The following is a 16,470-nucleotide window of genomic DNA, read 5'->3' on the forward strand; positions in this document are numbered from 1 at the left end:
GCATGACAAATCGCATGAGACGCAAAATCGCATGAGACACGAAATCGCATGAGGCACAAAATTGCATGAGACACAAAATCGCATGAAATATCATGCGAAACATGATTGCATGAGAAACGTAACCGCATGCCAAAATCGCATGAGACCCAAATCGCATGAGACCCAAAATCGCATGAGAAAATACCATGCGAAACGTGATCACATAAGAAACGTACCCGCATAACAAATCGCATGAGACACAAAATCGCATGAGATCCAAAATCGCATGAGACCCAAAGTCGCATGAGAAACGTGATCGCATGAGAACATTCCATGAGCAACAAAGTCGCATAAGCAACAAAGTCGCATGAGAACGTGATCGCATGAGAAACGTGATCGCATGAGAACATTCCATGAGCAACAAAGTCGCATGAGAAACAAATTCGCATGAGAAACAAAGTCGCATGAGCAAAAAAGTCGCATGAGAAACAAAGTCGCAAGAGAAACAAAGTCGCATGAGCAAAAAAATCGCATGAGAAACAAAGTCGCATGAGCAGCAAAGTCGCATGAGCAGCAAAGTGGCATGAGCAGCAAAGTGGCATGAGCAGCAAAGTCGCATGAGAAACAAAGTCGCATGGTAACCGTGCTGGGAAATGTTGACACATGAGAAACATGAAGGCATTAAATGAAAAACATAAAGTAACCAGAAACCTGAGACAGGGGGAGAAGCATGACACATTGCCAGTAGAAAAAACAGAGCTGGATGTGAAGTATGGAGCTGAATGTGTATCGCAAGAATACACATGAAAAGGGAATGCTGTATGGCAAAAGCTTACAGCCACAGATCCTCCCCCCCAGCACCTGCATGGACCATGGGAGCAGCGGCGGGCGGCTCCCTTCATGCTGGAGGGAGTGATACAGCGGGCGGGCGGAGGTCCCCCGCCCCCTCCGGCGTGAACACCGGAGGAAGCGGCGGGAGTGATACAGCGGGCGGGCGTCCCCACCCCCCCTCCGGCGTGAACACCGGAGGAAGCGGCGGGAGTGATACAGCGGGCGGGCGGAGGTCCCCCGCCCCCTCCGGCGTGAACCAGCATGAGAGGACAAACGACCCGGCGTGAACCCGGAGGCAGAGAACCCGGGAGATGCGGCGGGCGGCTCCCTCTCCCCCAGGAAGAGTAAGTGGGTGGGTGGACGGACGGACGCCCCCCCCCTCCCTCGTGCACCAGCGTGCGCTCGTAGTACAGTCCCCCGTGTGAGCCTGGAAACAGACAGGGAGAAGGAGCGGGCAGCCCCGTGAGCTGAGATAACACCAAGCGGGCGGGTGGCCCCCCTCCCAGAAGCCAGCATGAGCCCAGTTACACAGATACAAGGGCGGCGGCGCCATAGCTGCGGCCGACCGCCACTCTGTAGGGACAAAACCTTGGCCACGTGGGTGGCTGAACCTGACGCTGCTGACTGTCCTCTGCAGGAAAAAACCGGAAGTGACGTGCTCCGACCTGGCCCCCCAACCCAGAAACCCACGGCGACCCAGCCCTGACCGGGAGGGAGTCTTAAGTACCCTCAGACTCCTCCCACAAATACAGGCTGGCCTGCGGCCAGCCTTCTTACATATTTGATAATGTAAAAAAAAATGCTTCTAAATGCAAATGCAGCTAAATGTGGCATGTAAAAGCAGCAAAACTGACATTTTTAAACGTTGGTTACTATCTGTCAAGTTAAAGTGGTTGTATAGTCATTTTTGGAACTTTTACCTACAGGTAAGCCTATAATAAAGCTTACCTGTAGGTAAAAAGAATATCTCCTAAACCTGTACGGTTTAGGAGCCACTTGCAAAACAGCGGTTTGCGTTGGACCTTCCTTCCAATGTGCGTGTCTCTAATGTGTTTCATGTCTCCTTATTGAAACCTTTGATCTGCAACCGTTTTACCACCTCGGTGCCACGGCCTCACCCTATACAGGTTGAGAACCATGAGGAGTATGAAGTACAGTCCATTGTTGACTTCCATAGGTTCAGTGGGCGCATACAGTACCTGGTGCATTGGAAGGGGTACGGTTCGGAGGAACGCTCTTGGGTCCCATCCTCGGACATACATGCTCCTGTCCGCCTCTGTGATTTCCATAGACGTTTTCCCCTCAAGCCCGGTGGTCCTCCGAGGGGGAGAGGTCATTGAGGAGGTGGTACTGTCAGGGTTGGGTTCAGCCCTTCCTTCTCTGTGCTGGCAGTTTAGCTGTTGGCTTATTGCCAGCTCCCATCTCTCCACAATGATTCACCTTCCAGTTCATTTGCTCTTTGCCTTCGCCTGTGTTAACATCGCAAGAGACTATCTCCTGCGCTCCTGTTGAAGACCTGCTTGACTGATGTTCTCTCTGGCTACAGACCCTGCTTGCTGTACTACTACCTTTATCGCTGGCTCTTGGACATTGGCTTGGCCGACTACCCAATCCGGTTACTGAACTCTGGCTATGTTTTGACTACGCTTACTTTTTTTTTTTATTATTAAACTGTGATTTAACTGTACTTCTGTCTCGATCTGATTCATGGTTTCTGACAGGAGACTACCAGGACCTGTTACCCAGCCCAGCTGTTGATAGTAGATCACAGGAATCAGCAGACACAGGAATCAGCAGAAAAAAAATCACCAGGACCAATGGTCCCCACCGGGAGCCAGGTCCTTCTTCTACACTAGGCAGAAAAAAAATGAGCTGCTGGATGCAGTGTGAGGGGTTATAGCCAGTAAGACCGCCCCCTGTGCGGTTTTGCTGTTTTTACATGTTCTGCCTAGTCCTCTTCTGAAGGTGGCGATATAACCCTAAGGTCAAGATTAAAGTGCTGTGTCCGTCAATGAACGAAAGAGAAAATGACAATGGTCCCAAAATGGTGTCACTGACAATTGCGCGGTCGCAGTCGCGCGACGTGGCTCCCAAACAAAATTGGCGTCCTTTTTTTCCCACAAATAGAGCTTTCTTTTGGTGGTATTTGATCACCTCTGCGGTTTTTATTTTTTGCGACATAAACAAAAATAGAGCGTCAATTTTGAAAAAAATGCAATATTTTTTACTTTTTGCTATAATAAATATCCCTAAAAATATATAAAAAAAATTTTTTTTTACTCAGTTTAGGCCGATACGTATTCTTCTACCTATATTTGGAAAAAAAATTGCAATAAGCGTTTATCGGTTGGTTTGCGCACAATTTATAGCGATTACAAAATAGGGGATCAGCGATTTTTTTCGTGACTGCAAAATTATGGCGGACACTTCGGACAATTTTGACACATTTTTGGGACCATTATCATTTTCACAGCAAAAAATGCATTTAAAATGCATTGTTTATTGTGAAAATGACAGTTGCAGTTTGGCAGTTAACCACAGGGGGCGCTGAAGGGGTTATGTGTTCCCTGAAGTGTGTTTACAACTGTAGGGGGGTGTGGCTGTAGGTGTGACGTCATCGATTGTGTCCCCCTATAAAAGGGATGACACGATCGATGCAGCCATCACAGTGAAGAACAGGGAAGCCGTGTTTACACACGGCTCTCCCCGTTCTTCAGCTCCGGGGACTGATCGCGGGTCTCCAGCGGCGATCGCGTCCGCTGGTCCCGCGGTCCCGGAGCGGTCTCCAGCGGCGAGCGCCCGCGACCCACGGCTGGGTACTAGTACAGGACGTACCTGTACGTACATTCTGCCGACGTATATGTGCAGGAGGCGGTCCTTAAGTGGTTAAGTGGTTAAAGGGTAACTCCACTTTCATGGGGGAAAAAATATATAGCGTATACAATTGTGACACAAGTCATATTGTAATTGAATGTTATTAAAAATGTCCTTTTCAATCTGCAGTGCTGTCATTTTCTGTAAAATTATATGCAATATGGCTACCTGGAATATGACTCCCAAAGGGAAATCTCATCTAAAGGGATGCAGGCCTTGCCAACTTCCTCACTCGAGCACTGCAGGTGCAGCAGCTGATTGATAATTATAAAACCACTCCCATACAAATTCACTGTGTACATGGACACAGACAAACAACTATATCTTCATAATAACAGAGTTTGTGGAGTTACTCTTAAAATCTACGCCACTATGTCCATTAAAGTATGCTATAAGCAAGTATTGACATTTTGCACATTAGAGTAGGGGCTGGCCAGAGAGGGATCACTTTAATTCAATTGGCCAGCTTGAACATATACTGCAATTAATGCAAACTAAAAATCCTAAATGTAACGGACACAGGCATGCTGCCGAGACAGTTATAATCTTCGTGCAGGGGGACTACAAGGAACTGCATGGCTTGTCACAAGTGGAGGTACCGCATTGTATTCTGAGCTCAAAGGGTTAATTGGACAAGTTTCTTTTCATTGTTGAATGCTAATGTTCCCTTCGCATACCTAATGAACCCTCTTTTGTGTGCAGGTAAACAGCCCCCCTGTGAGGTGTATGCTGATGGGGATTATGTGTGAGTGATAATTGATTTAAAGGTTAATTGAATTCTATGTGCCTGGCCAGGAAATGTTAAGTGGGGTGAGGTGCCGAAGCGTCTAGAAACTGGTCAAGTGATTAATTCAAGGAGATGTCATTGTTTCAGGGGGTCTGTGTTGAAGCCCCCTACTGGGAAAAGGGGAGGGCGGAAACTGTCATTGTTCTTGTAACAGTTGTAACCAGATATAAGCAGGTGAAATATGCCAAATAAAGTCAGTCTACTTGACCCTTCAAACGTAGCACGTCTCGTTTCTTGGAAGGGCGTTCGATGAGATATACCGGCGGTACCTGCATATCGCAGCTTGCCAGGGAAAAGGACGTCTCCAACGGCCGATACCCCTCACTACCAGTGGGTAGCCGTTACATTGGTTGGCAGTGGTGGGATGGTCCTTTTATCCAAAGAGCAAGTTCTGAATGGAGTCGCAGTACGCCAGGCTGAAAAGATCTATTGGAGATTCGTGGTAGGAGCGCCAGCAACAGACCACGGAGGGAGCTGATAGCTGAACTGCTGGAGCTGGACGAAATGGATGGATCCATGGAAGGAACGGAGCCCCTTGCACCGGTCAGCAAAGAAGATGTAATTACTGGGATTGTACAGCGGAGATTATCCTTGTATCCAGAAACGTCCGTGGAACTAATCAACCAGCTGTTCCGGGAAGCAAGGGAAGAAATACAAACGAAGAGGGGACAAGAACTGGAACTGGTAAGAGCGAGACAGCCCATTACACCTGCAGTTCCTACCCCCCCACCTGCTGCTACAGGAAAGAAAATACCGTTCACTGCATTTAAAGCTTTTGTAGAAAGTGAGGAGGAAATCGATGGATATTTGGCGGACTTTGAGAGGCAGTGCTCACTACACCAGGTACCACCAGACCAATGGGTCACTATTTTGTCGGGGAAATTGTCGGGCAAAGCCAATGAAGCCTTTCGGGCTCTCGCTCCAGAGGATATTTTACAATACCAGCAAGTTAAAAAGGCGCTGCTAACCCGATACGCCGTAACTCCAGAAGCCTACCGCCGGCGCTTCCGGGAGTCCAAGAAGATGGCTGTGGACTCCCACATGGAATGGGCCAACCAGTTACAAAGGGTGGCATCCCTTTGGGTCCAAGGGTGCAAGGCCAACACCGGGGAGGAAGTATTGCAGCTGTTCCTAATGGAACATTTCTTCCAAGACCTGGCCGCAAACATACAAGACTGGGTACGAGATCGCCGTCCCGCTAACTTAAGCGAGGCGGCTCGGCTAGCAGATGAGTACGCGGAAACAAGGAAAGTAAGTCAGGGTACTACACGGCTGGCTCATAGGGTAGAACCGCGTACTCCAACCGCCACCCCACGCCCAGAGTTTCCGGCTCCAGTTCCACCACATCCTCAGGGGCCTAGCAACTACCCCCGGGATTCGCATAGGGTGACGTGCCATCACTGCAGCGACACGGGACATATTGCTCGTTATTGCCCTTTGAGAGCTACAAATAACAATTGGAGACGCACAACACCCAACACAGAGGTCACTCCATCACGTCCCTCTGCGGCCCACTGCCTGGAGACCGAGGGGGGCCCTGAGGAATGTCTGGGAATTTGGTATGAGGCAGACCCAATACAAGCGGCCTCTCCGGATAACCGTCAGCATCACCGTCAGGAGGTACGGGTGAATGGACAAGTAGCACAAGGCTTAAGAGATTCCGGGACTACTATCACTCTGATTCAAAAACATCTGGTAAAGCCAGAGAACGTGTCCACTCGCACAGTTGCCGTCCGGGTCGCAGGGGGTGCTGTATTTCGCGTACCCACCACCCGGGTGCACTTAGACTGGGGAGCCGGGTCAGGAAAGACCACAGTTGGTATCATGGACAACCTACCTGCCGAGGTGGTGCTGGGCAACGACATTGGCCCTCTGACTTCGGCTTATTTACCTACACCTGCTGCTGCTTGTCCCGTGACCACCCGCGTTGCTGGAATCAACCCGCTTGCTGCTGAGAACCGGGTAAGACTACCTTCCCCGACATGTACTGTAGATCCGGCACAATATCACAGTCTAAAATGGGAATGTGACAAGTTGGCCAGTGAGAAATCAGAGATGCAACGACACTATGTCATGTATTATGAGATGTCCCGTGGCTTGAACATTGAAATGCACAAACAGGCGGAAATTGTCAAAAGATTAAATGGGATTTGCATCCAGGTGGTGCCCTATCTCTCCCAAGAGCATCAGCAACAGGTTTTGGGAGCCATTGAGAGAGCAAAGCAAGTGACTGTTCCAGAATTGAATTCTATTCTTCACCGTCACCATCAGCTACCGACCTGGTAAGCCAATGAGAAGGCCGACGGACTGTCCAGGCAAACGGAACTTTTACCCTAACAGCAGACCGGACATCCCCAAGTTGATCCGAAAAGGATCAATCCGGGTCTGCCGGAGTGTTCCACAAAGGGGGAGTAGTGTAACGGACACAGGCATGCTGCCGAGACAGTTATAATCTTCGTGCAGGGGGACTACAAGGAACTGCATGGCTTGTCACAAGTGGAGGTACCGCATTGTATTCTGAGCTCAAAGGGTTAATTGGACAAGTTTCTTTTCATTGTTGAATGCTAATGTTCCCTTCGCATACCTAATGAACCCTCTTTTGTGTGCAGGTAAACAGCCCCCCTGTGAGGTGTATGCTGATGGGGATTATGTGTGAGTGATAATTGTTTTAAAGGTTAATTGAATTCTATGTGCCTGGCCAGGAAATGTTAAGTGGGGTGAGGTGCCGAAGCGTCTAGAAACTGGTCAAGTGATTAATTCAAGGAGATGTCATTGTTTCAGGGGGTCTGTGTTGAAGCCCCCTACTGGGAAAAGGGGAGGGCGGAAACTGTCATTGTTCTTGTAACAGTTGTAACCAGATATAAGCAGGTGAAATATGCCAAATAAAGTCAGTCTACTTGACCCTTCAAACGTAGCACGTCTCGTTTCTTGGAAGGGCGTTCGATGAGATATACCGGCGGTACCTGCATATCGCAGCTTGCCAGGGAAAAGGACGTCTCCAACGGCCGATACCCCTCACTACCAGTGGGTAGCCGTTACACTAAATGTTGCAAGAAATATGTAAGCGCATAGAGCAGTGTGCAGAGGGTTATTTCTGAAAATATTTACAAATGCCTAATCAAAAAATTGCAGTGCTTTTTGGCATCTGAGGTAAAATTATTCCTGGGGGACAATATTTTGGTATACACATATGACTTTTTGTTGGGTAATGTATTTGAACATTAACGTCACCTTCTTACTTTTGTAAAAGAACATTTAGCGCCATAATTGTATATATTCCTTGTATCCTGGTACCAATCTTTTTAGCCAGCGTTTCCCTTTCTGATCCGAGAGGCTTTACAGCAACTGGATCACTTTTACAGGTAACAGAATGGCCCTCTTACTGCTGCCTTTCCTGGGCTCTCCCGTCCCATCTGGGAGCATGGGACTGATGCGACCAGTTGCATTGAGTGCACTAGACAGAGTAATGCCGCGTACAGACGATCGGACATTCCAACAACAAAACTGTGGATTTTAGGCCTCGTACAGACGACCCAACATGTCCGATGAAAACGGTCCGCGGACTGTTTTCATCGGACATGTCCGCTGGGATCATTTGGTCTGATGGCTGTACACACCATCAGACCAAATCCCGCCGGACAGAATACGCGGTGACGACGCAGCGACGTGACGGCGGCGATGACGCGGCGACGTGCGCGAACCCGGAAGTTCAATGCTTCCACGCATGCGTCGAATCACTTCGACGTGATGCGCAGGTTCTCGGGCCAGCGGACATGTCCGATGAGTCGTACTGACCATCGGACATGTCCGGCGGACAGGCTTCCAGCGGACATGTTTCTTAGCATGCTAAGAAACAGTTGTCCGCTGGAAACCTGTCCGGTCGGCTGGAAAAATTGTCCGGTCGGCCCTACACACGACCGAACATGTCTGCTGAAACTGGTCCGACGGACCAGTTTCAGCGGACATGTTCGGTCGTGTGTACGAGGCCTAATTCTGACGGATGTTGGCTTAAACTTGTCTTGTATACACATGGTCACACAAATTTTGTCGGAAATTGTGAAGAACGCTGAGACGTACGACGAGCTGAGAAAAATGAAGTTTAATAGGCAGTGCAGCTCTTCTGCTTGATTCCGAGCATGCATGGAATTTTGTACACACGATCGGAATTTCCGACAACAAAACTTGTTTGAAAACTTGTTTTAAATTTTTGTTGTCGAAAATTCCGACAGCAAGCTCCCATCGAACATTTGTTTTCAGAAATTCTGATCGTGTGTATGCGGCATAAGAGGAACTTTCATTGTTCCTCCCCCAGTGGGGGCCGATTTTTAATTTTCTTTGTCGGCGGATGGGACTGATGCACATACCCCATCTATGCGGCGCTTCTCCCGGGCTCTCGGCGGTGGTGGCTCTCTCGTTCTCCTTCTGGAGAAGGGCAGGGCCCCCAGATCCCTGCCCTGCACCCTATGTGAATGAGTATAGGGTACAATGTACCCCTACCTATTCACCTGGTGGTAGAAAAATGTCAATAAAAAAAACACTACCCCCGGAGCTGCCTAATAAACTACTTTAAAAACCTGTGTAGTGTTTTTTTTATTGACATTTTTCTACCACCAGGTGAATGGGTAGGGGTACGTTGTACCCCATACTCATTCACAAGGTGCTTTGGGGTGAACCGGCTCTCATTGTTTTTTCAGCTTGCAGTGACATGTAAATGCTCATGCATAAGATACGAAGAAAGAGGATGGATAGCCGCACTCCAATGACCAAACGGTTGTCTTTTATTCAAAAAAACACAGCAAGTACATCACTTCACAAGGTGCAACAAAGGAACAGGTAGATAGCCGACGCGTTTCGCACTGAGCTAGTGCTTAATCATGGCTAAGCCATGCGAAATGCGTCGGCTATCTACCTGTTCCTTTGTTGCACCTTGTGAAGTGATGTACTTGCTGTGTTTTTTTGAATAAAGGACAACCGTTTGGTCATTGGAGTGCGGCTATCCATCCTCTTTCTTCGTATCTTATGCATGGTCAGTGCATTGCCAGCACCCACGGTATCCTGAGTCAGTCCATCTCTACATAGTGACCCACCTGGAGCGGTGATCCCTTCTCTTCTCTAAATGCTCATGCAGCGATCACTTGTGATTGGCCCTGGACATAGACTGCCTGTGGCCAGGGTGGATCACTCTCATGTGATTGTTGTATGAGAGATTACATGAAAATGGCCACGATTAGTTGTAGCATCTAATTGTTGTAATGCACCCTAAATAACAATATGGTTATGTCACAATTGTGTATGCTATATATATATATTTTTTTTTTTTTTTGCCATTTCACAGGTAAACACAGTTTTGAGGGTTGACATATTTGGTATATACTTATTTGACACTACCTCAACTTTTACTTTTTATTCTACAAAATATATAATGTACTAAAGGGTTTTAAATAATTTTAACACAAAAATAAAACAATATCCCAGAGGGGAAGTGATTAAAAATGTGCATGTGCTGCAAAGATGCACTGCACTTGTTTTTAATTTCTTTTTTAACCTTAAATATTTCATGTTCTATTAACCAGTTGCTGACCGCCCATTTACTGCGGCAGGTCAGCTCTATTGCGCAACATCACATACCTGTACGTCATTTTGTGCAATAGCCACTGGGTGGCGCACGTGCACCGCCGGAGGTATGATCGCATGCTGATTGGACACAGGGGATGGCAATCAGTGGGTCCAGTGGACCCCATGTTAGCCGGCCATGCGCGATCGTTACCCAGAGAGGCAGAATGGACATCTGCCTATGTAAACAAGGTAGATCGCCGTTCTGATAGGGAAGAAGATATAGATCTTGTGTTTCTGCTAAGCAGGAACAGCGATTTCTGTCTTCATCCAGTCAGACCATCCCCCACACAGTTAGCAAGCACCAGCTAGGAGCACACTTAACCCTTTGATCACCCCTGATGTTAACCCCTTCCCTGCCAGTGTCATTAGTACAGTTATGCCACGTACACATGGTCGGAATTTCCGACAACAGATGTTCGATGTGAGCTTGTTGTCGGAAAATCCGATCGTGTGTATGCTCCATCGGACATTTGCTGTTGGAATTTCCGACAACAAACGTTTGAGAGCTGGTTCTCAATTTTTTTTCGACAACAAAAGTTCTTGTCGGAAATTCTGACGCACAAAAATCCACGCATGCTCGGAATCAAGCAGAAGAGCCGCACTGCCTATTGAACTTCATTTTTCTCGGCTCGTCGTATGTGTTGTATGTGACAGCGTTCTTGACGTTCGGAATTTCCGACAACATTTGTGTGACCGTGTGTATGCAAGACAAGTTTGAACAAACATTTCATCGGAAAAAAATCCACGGTTTTGTTGTCGGAATGTCCGATCGTATGTACGCGGCATAACAGTGCATATTATAATGATGTCACTGGCTCCCAAAAAAAAAAGTGTCAAATGTCGCAGTCCTGCTAAAAAAAAAAAAAAAAATCGATGACCCCCGCCATTACTAGTAAAAAAAAAAAATGCCATAAAAATATCCCATAGTTTGTAGACACAATAACTTTTGCGCAAACCAATCAATATACGCTTATTGGGATTTTTTTTTTACCAAAAAAATTTAGCAGAATACAGTACACATTGGCCTAAATTGATGAATACATTAGATTTTTTAATTTTTTACATTATTTTTATCGGATATGTGATCAAATACCACCAAAAGAAAGCTCTATTTGTGGGGAAAAAGGACATCAATTTTATTTGGGTACTGTAACGGTCAGGGGTTAACACCGTTTACGATATTCCATTCCACCAACCCAAGACAGTGACAGTGCACTCCTGTGACCCATTTTCAGCAGAGAGCAGACTTCACGCTCTCTGCTGAAGTCAGTCCAGGCACCACGTCATCCCAACAATGGGAGTCTGGATCTGCCAGGTGCCTGGACTGACATCCATCTCAGCCTCTCAGCGGGCTGCTGAGAGCCTTATGCTGCGTACACACGATCTGAATTTCTGACAACAAAACCGTGGCTCAAACTTGTGTTGCATACACACGGTCACACAAATGTTGTCGGAAATTCTGAACGTCAAGAATGCAGTCACGTACAACACTACGACGAGTTCAATGATTCCGAGCATGCGTAGGATTTTTGTGCGTCGGAATTGCATACAGGCGATCTGAATTTCCGACAAGAACTTTTCTCGTCTGAAAATTTGAGAACCAGCTTTTAAATTTTAAATGTCCGATGGGGCCTACACACAGTCGGAATTTCCGACCAAAAGCTCACATCGAACATTTCTTGTCGGAAATTCAGATCGTGTGTACGCGGCATTAGCCTGCCACAGCCCAGTGCTCCAATTAGCGAGGAGGGGGCAAATGGTCAGCAGCTCTCTGCTAGGGGAGCTGGCAGAACCAAGTGATCAGCGGTTTTCGATCCCTCAGTTCTCAGTGCAGAGGCACCAAGGGACAGATGCAGCATTGGACACATGCTGAATCCAACTAGGTGAGTATTAATCGAAAAAAAAAAAAAAAAATCCCAAAAGCCCATACTTCTCTTTTAATTAAAACTTGTCTTATTAGTGTTTGCGAGAATTCCTTTGGTGGATTTATTTTACTTACATTAAGAAAATCCAGTACAGAAAGTTCCACAGCTTCAGCATTCACATTCACCCAACATTCCTCAACATTTACTTTGTGATTCTTGGTGTAAATAATATCTGCAGCAACTGTAAAACATAAAGTGTTTTATTTTATTATTGTATCAAATAGAAATTATAATAATAAACATAAGAAGAAAAAAAAACACTTGATCTGCTAAGGTGGATGATGTGTACTAAAGGGGTTGTAAACCCTCAAGGGTAACAAACCTTTTTTTTTGCGCAGCAGCACCCCCCCCCCCTTGAACCCCACTTTTACTTACCTGAGCCCCGTAATTCCCAAAACGGGAATGAGCACACCAGCTCCGGCCGGTGTCTCGTGTCCTGATTGGATAGATTGATAGCAGCACAGCCATTGGGTCCCGCTGCTGTCAATCAAATCCTATAATGCAGGCGCTGGGGGGAGAAGCCGAGTCCTGCTGTCTATGTCAATAGACGCAGCAGCAGGACTTGGGAGTGCGCCCACATGGGTGTCCCGAAGGAGAGCGCTTCTCCGATGGGGAACACAAGAAGAGGAGGAGCCACCAGTGCCACTGAGGGACCCCAGAAGAGGAGGATCAGGGCCACTCTGTAAAAAATAAAAAACAAGGGTTTAGTAACGCCTTAATGTTGAAATGGCATATTCCACTCCTGAATATGTTTCAGAAAAGAATCTGGACATCTTGGCTATCATTCTGTAGATTGTTCACTGTACTCAAATTAAACAAATTATACTGATCTATCTGCTCCAATACAAGTCCAAAGGAGCATTGTTTTATCATTACTGCTAGTAAACCCTATGTTTGGCCCCTTTCACATGTGCAGACCGTATGTCCACATTTTCATCCATCCGTTGCGGATGAAAACGGGACATACATTGGTCCCTGTGTGATTGCGGGTGTCAGCGGATGACCATCCGCTGACACCCGTAATCACCCGCCTCCGCAAAGCTTAGATTTTTCGGACGGAAGAAAATCGTATTTTTCTTCCGTCTGGCGGATCGGATCGGGTGAACACGGACATACGGCAGGTGTTCATCCGATCCCCCATAGGGGAGAGCGGAGGAAAGACAGGGCGGTCCCTGCACAGTGTGCGGGGACCGGACTGTCAGCCGACGGCTCAGCGGGTATTTTACGGAGGATCCTCGCTGAGCTGACGGACACACGGAGGCAAATTATTACTGATCCGCCCGTATGAAAGGGCCCTTAAGGTTCCTTGGCATGGTGCCTTGCGCTCATTATAAAGTAAAAAAAATCCTACCCTTGAGAGCTAGCCACAGCCGACAAACATCCCGTAATCACCCGCCTCCACAAACATCCGATTTTGCAGACGGAAGAAAACACTATTTTTTCTTCCGTCTGCGGATCGGATCAGATGAACACGGACAGACAGTCCGTGTTCATCCGATCCCCCATAGGGGAGAGCGGAGAAAAGACAGGGCGGTCCCTGCACAGTGTGCGGAGACCGCCCTGTCATCCGACGGCTCAGCGGGGATATACGGAGCGATCCCCGCTAAGCTTACGGGCACACGGAGGCGGATCATTACTGATCCGCCCCGTGTGAAAGGGCCCTATAGCAGAACACTGGGCAAAAACTCTTTTCATAGTTTAAATGCTGCTTTCCTACCTTTCTAGAATATGTAGTCCATCTTCTGATTGCCTCTGTCATTTAAAAAAAAAAAACACTTGTGCATTTTTTAAATAATGGGGTGGATTTTCTGTTAGTAAGACCACAGGCTGCTATGCCTTGCATGCCACTGGTCTTGTCACGTCCCCCCTGTAGTTCAGATCAGCTAACACATCCTGCTTGCTGCAGTGGGTGGACCAGCAAGTCTGAGATACCCGGTCTGAACCTCCCACAGAGGCAGTGCTCCCCTCCTCCCATCACAAGCACAGTTGGAGCTGACAAGTACCCTCAAACCATTTAACCCCATACATGCCGGGCAATCACACAGGAAGGCAGGGGGTACAGATCTCACTAGTGACATTAAAGGGGTTGTAAAGGTTTGTTTTTTATTTTCTAAATAGGTTACTTTAAGCTAGTGCATTGTTGGTTCTGTTACCTTTTCCTTTTATTTCCCTTCTAAATGTTTTTTTTCTTTGTCTGAATCTCTCTTCCTGTTTCTCCTCAGTAAGCTTGCCCCCATCATCCAAACAGGGGTTAGTCAGCCAGAACAGCTTACTGAGGTAGAACATGCCGGGCAATCACACAGGCAGGCAGGGGGTATAGATCTCACTAGTGACATTAAAGGGGTTGTAAAGGTTTGTTTTTTATTTTCTAAATAGGTTCCTTTAAGCTAGTGCATTGTTGGTTCACTTACCTTTTCCTTCGATTTGCCTTCTAAATGTTGTTTTTCTTTGTTTTCTTTGTCTGAATTTCTTACTTCCTGTTCCTCCTCAGTAAGCTGTTCTGGCTGACTAACCACTGCTTGGATGATGGGGGCAAGCTTACTGAGGAGAAACAGGAAATGAGAAATTCAGACAAAGAAAAAAACATTAGAAGGGAAATCAAAGGAAAAGGTTAGTGAATCAACAATGCACTAGCTTAAAGGAACCTAATTTTAAAATAAAAAAACAAACCTTTACAACCTCTTTAAGAAGGCACTGTGACAGGGCAGACTTCGGAGATCAGTATTAAAGGGTCACTAAAGGAAAAAAATTTTTTTTGCTGAAATGACTGTTTACAGGGTATATAGACATAAAAGTTAACTGATTACTTTTAAAAATGATTAAAAATAGATTAAATTCAATCATATAATGTGCCTCTAGTTTCACTTTCGGTTTTAAACTGGTTTCATGTTTGTGTGAAGTAAAGAGACCCACAGAACAAAAACAAACAAATCCAGGGCAGTGTTTTGTTTTTAAAATGAATCTGATTGGTTCTGAGGAGTTTTAGACACACAGTAATGACAGCTTAGACCACAGTGAAAAGCTCCCAGTACTGTGGTTATAAGGAGCCAGACAAGCAGGAAGTGTGGAGATCACAGCAGAATTACATCTACTTCAAAGCAAAAACGAACAATAAGGACATGAAACCAGTACTACAGTAAGGTAAAGGAAGCTATTTAGCTAAAAAAAAAAATTTCTTTAGTGATCCTTTAACTATGCCGATCACTGGAGACACACAGGGAAGAGATAAAGAGTTTTATAGTCTTTCTGTATAAGCAGAGGAGAAGGGGGAGAAGGAACTGAGCAGCTATACCAGTGGTTCTCAACCTAGGGGTCAGGACCCCCTCGGGGGTCGAATGATGATTTGCCAGGGGTCACCAAATCCTGGGCTGTTCCTGAAGCCCACACTGCTCTCCCAGCCTTTTTGCGGCCATCCAGCTGGGCTGTCCCTGGTGCCTGTGGTCGCCCAGCTGGGCTGTTCCAGGAGCCCACGGCTGCCCACTCAGCCTCTTCGCAGCCGCCCATTCAGTTCACAGCATGGCTGAGGGGCAGAGACTAGAGGTCAGCTGACTGAGGAATGTAAAGTGGGAGGTGCTGGAGGAGACCCTATCTCCTGATTTCAACATAGGTGTCACTGCTATGAGACACTACAGAGTTGGAGACACAGTGAATCTGGAGACACAGTGAGTTACACTACCTGTGGTTATAGTTGCCATTAAAAGGTCCCCACTACAGTTATGAGATCAGCAGATGACCTTTATCAAGAGCACCCAAGTTGGCTGACCAGAACTCCCCCCAGCATTGCCACTCATCCCATCTCCCCCCAGCACTGCCACTCATTCCATTCCTCCCCTCCACCAAGGAGTAAGAGAAGGAATACAAATAGAGAATACATGGAAGGTAGAGGAAAAGAGCGTGAGGAATAAAGAAAAAGGGAGAGAAAGAATAAGAGAAAGAACAAGACAACTAGAGAGGGATGTGGGGAAAAAAAACAATAAATTAGGATAGAGAAAAATAAAAGGGAAAGAAAGGAGAACAAAGAGAAAGAGGGGGTTTTAATATTGTACGAGTGGAAGGGACTCAGGGAGCGCTATGTCCGTGGGTTAGGGGTGCAAATTACTTGCCTTGCCTTGGGTGCCGACAACCCACACTATGAAAATAATTTTACTGTTAGGGGTCCCAACAAATTGGGAAATTTTATCAAGGGGTCAAGGCACTAGAAAGGTTGAGAACCACTGGGCTATACAGACTTAACCCCATAGCTGCTTGAGAGTGAGTGCCATTCACTTAGCATTATATTCACATTCAACATGTACAGGCCTAGTGTACCATCCCACATTCACTGCAATTCCCACAGCATGATGGAAAATGTAGTTTCATTATAGTGTAGAGCAGGGGTGTCCAAACTTTTTTCAAAGAGGGCCAGATTTGATGAAGTGAACATGTGTGAGGGCCGACCATTTTGCCTGAAATTCTTTG

General features: G+C 46.7%; 1 protein-coding gene across 4 annotated transcripts in view; it reads right to left on the reverse strand.

Annotated features, from left to right (window-relative positions):
* Window positions 1–16,470, reverse strand: part of IFI35 (interferon induced protein 35) — a 205,623-nt gene that overhangs the window by 59,627 nt on the left and 129,526 nt on the right. For all 4 annotated transcript variants that reach the window (XM_040331390.1, XM_040331393.1, XM_040331394.1 and 1 more), the window contains exon 6: window positions 12,087–12,193. In XM_040331390.1, the coding sequence (XP_040187324.1) occupies window positions 12,087–12,193 (107 nt within the window). The remainder of the gene's footprint in view (window positions 1–12,086; window positions 12,194–16,470) is intronic.

This window comes from Rana temporaria, chromosome 12 (genome assembly GCF_905171775.1).
Source record: "Rana temporaria chromosome 12, aRanTem1.1, whole genome shotgun sequence".
Taxonomy (NCBI): domain Eukaryota; kingdom Metazoa; phylum Chordata; class Amphibia; order Anura; family Ranidae; genus Rana; species Rana temporaria.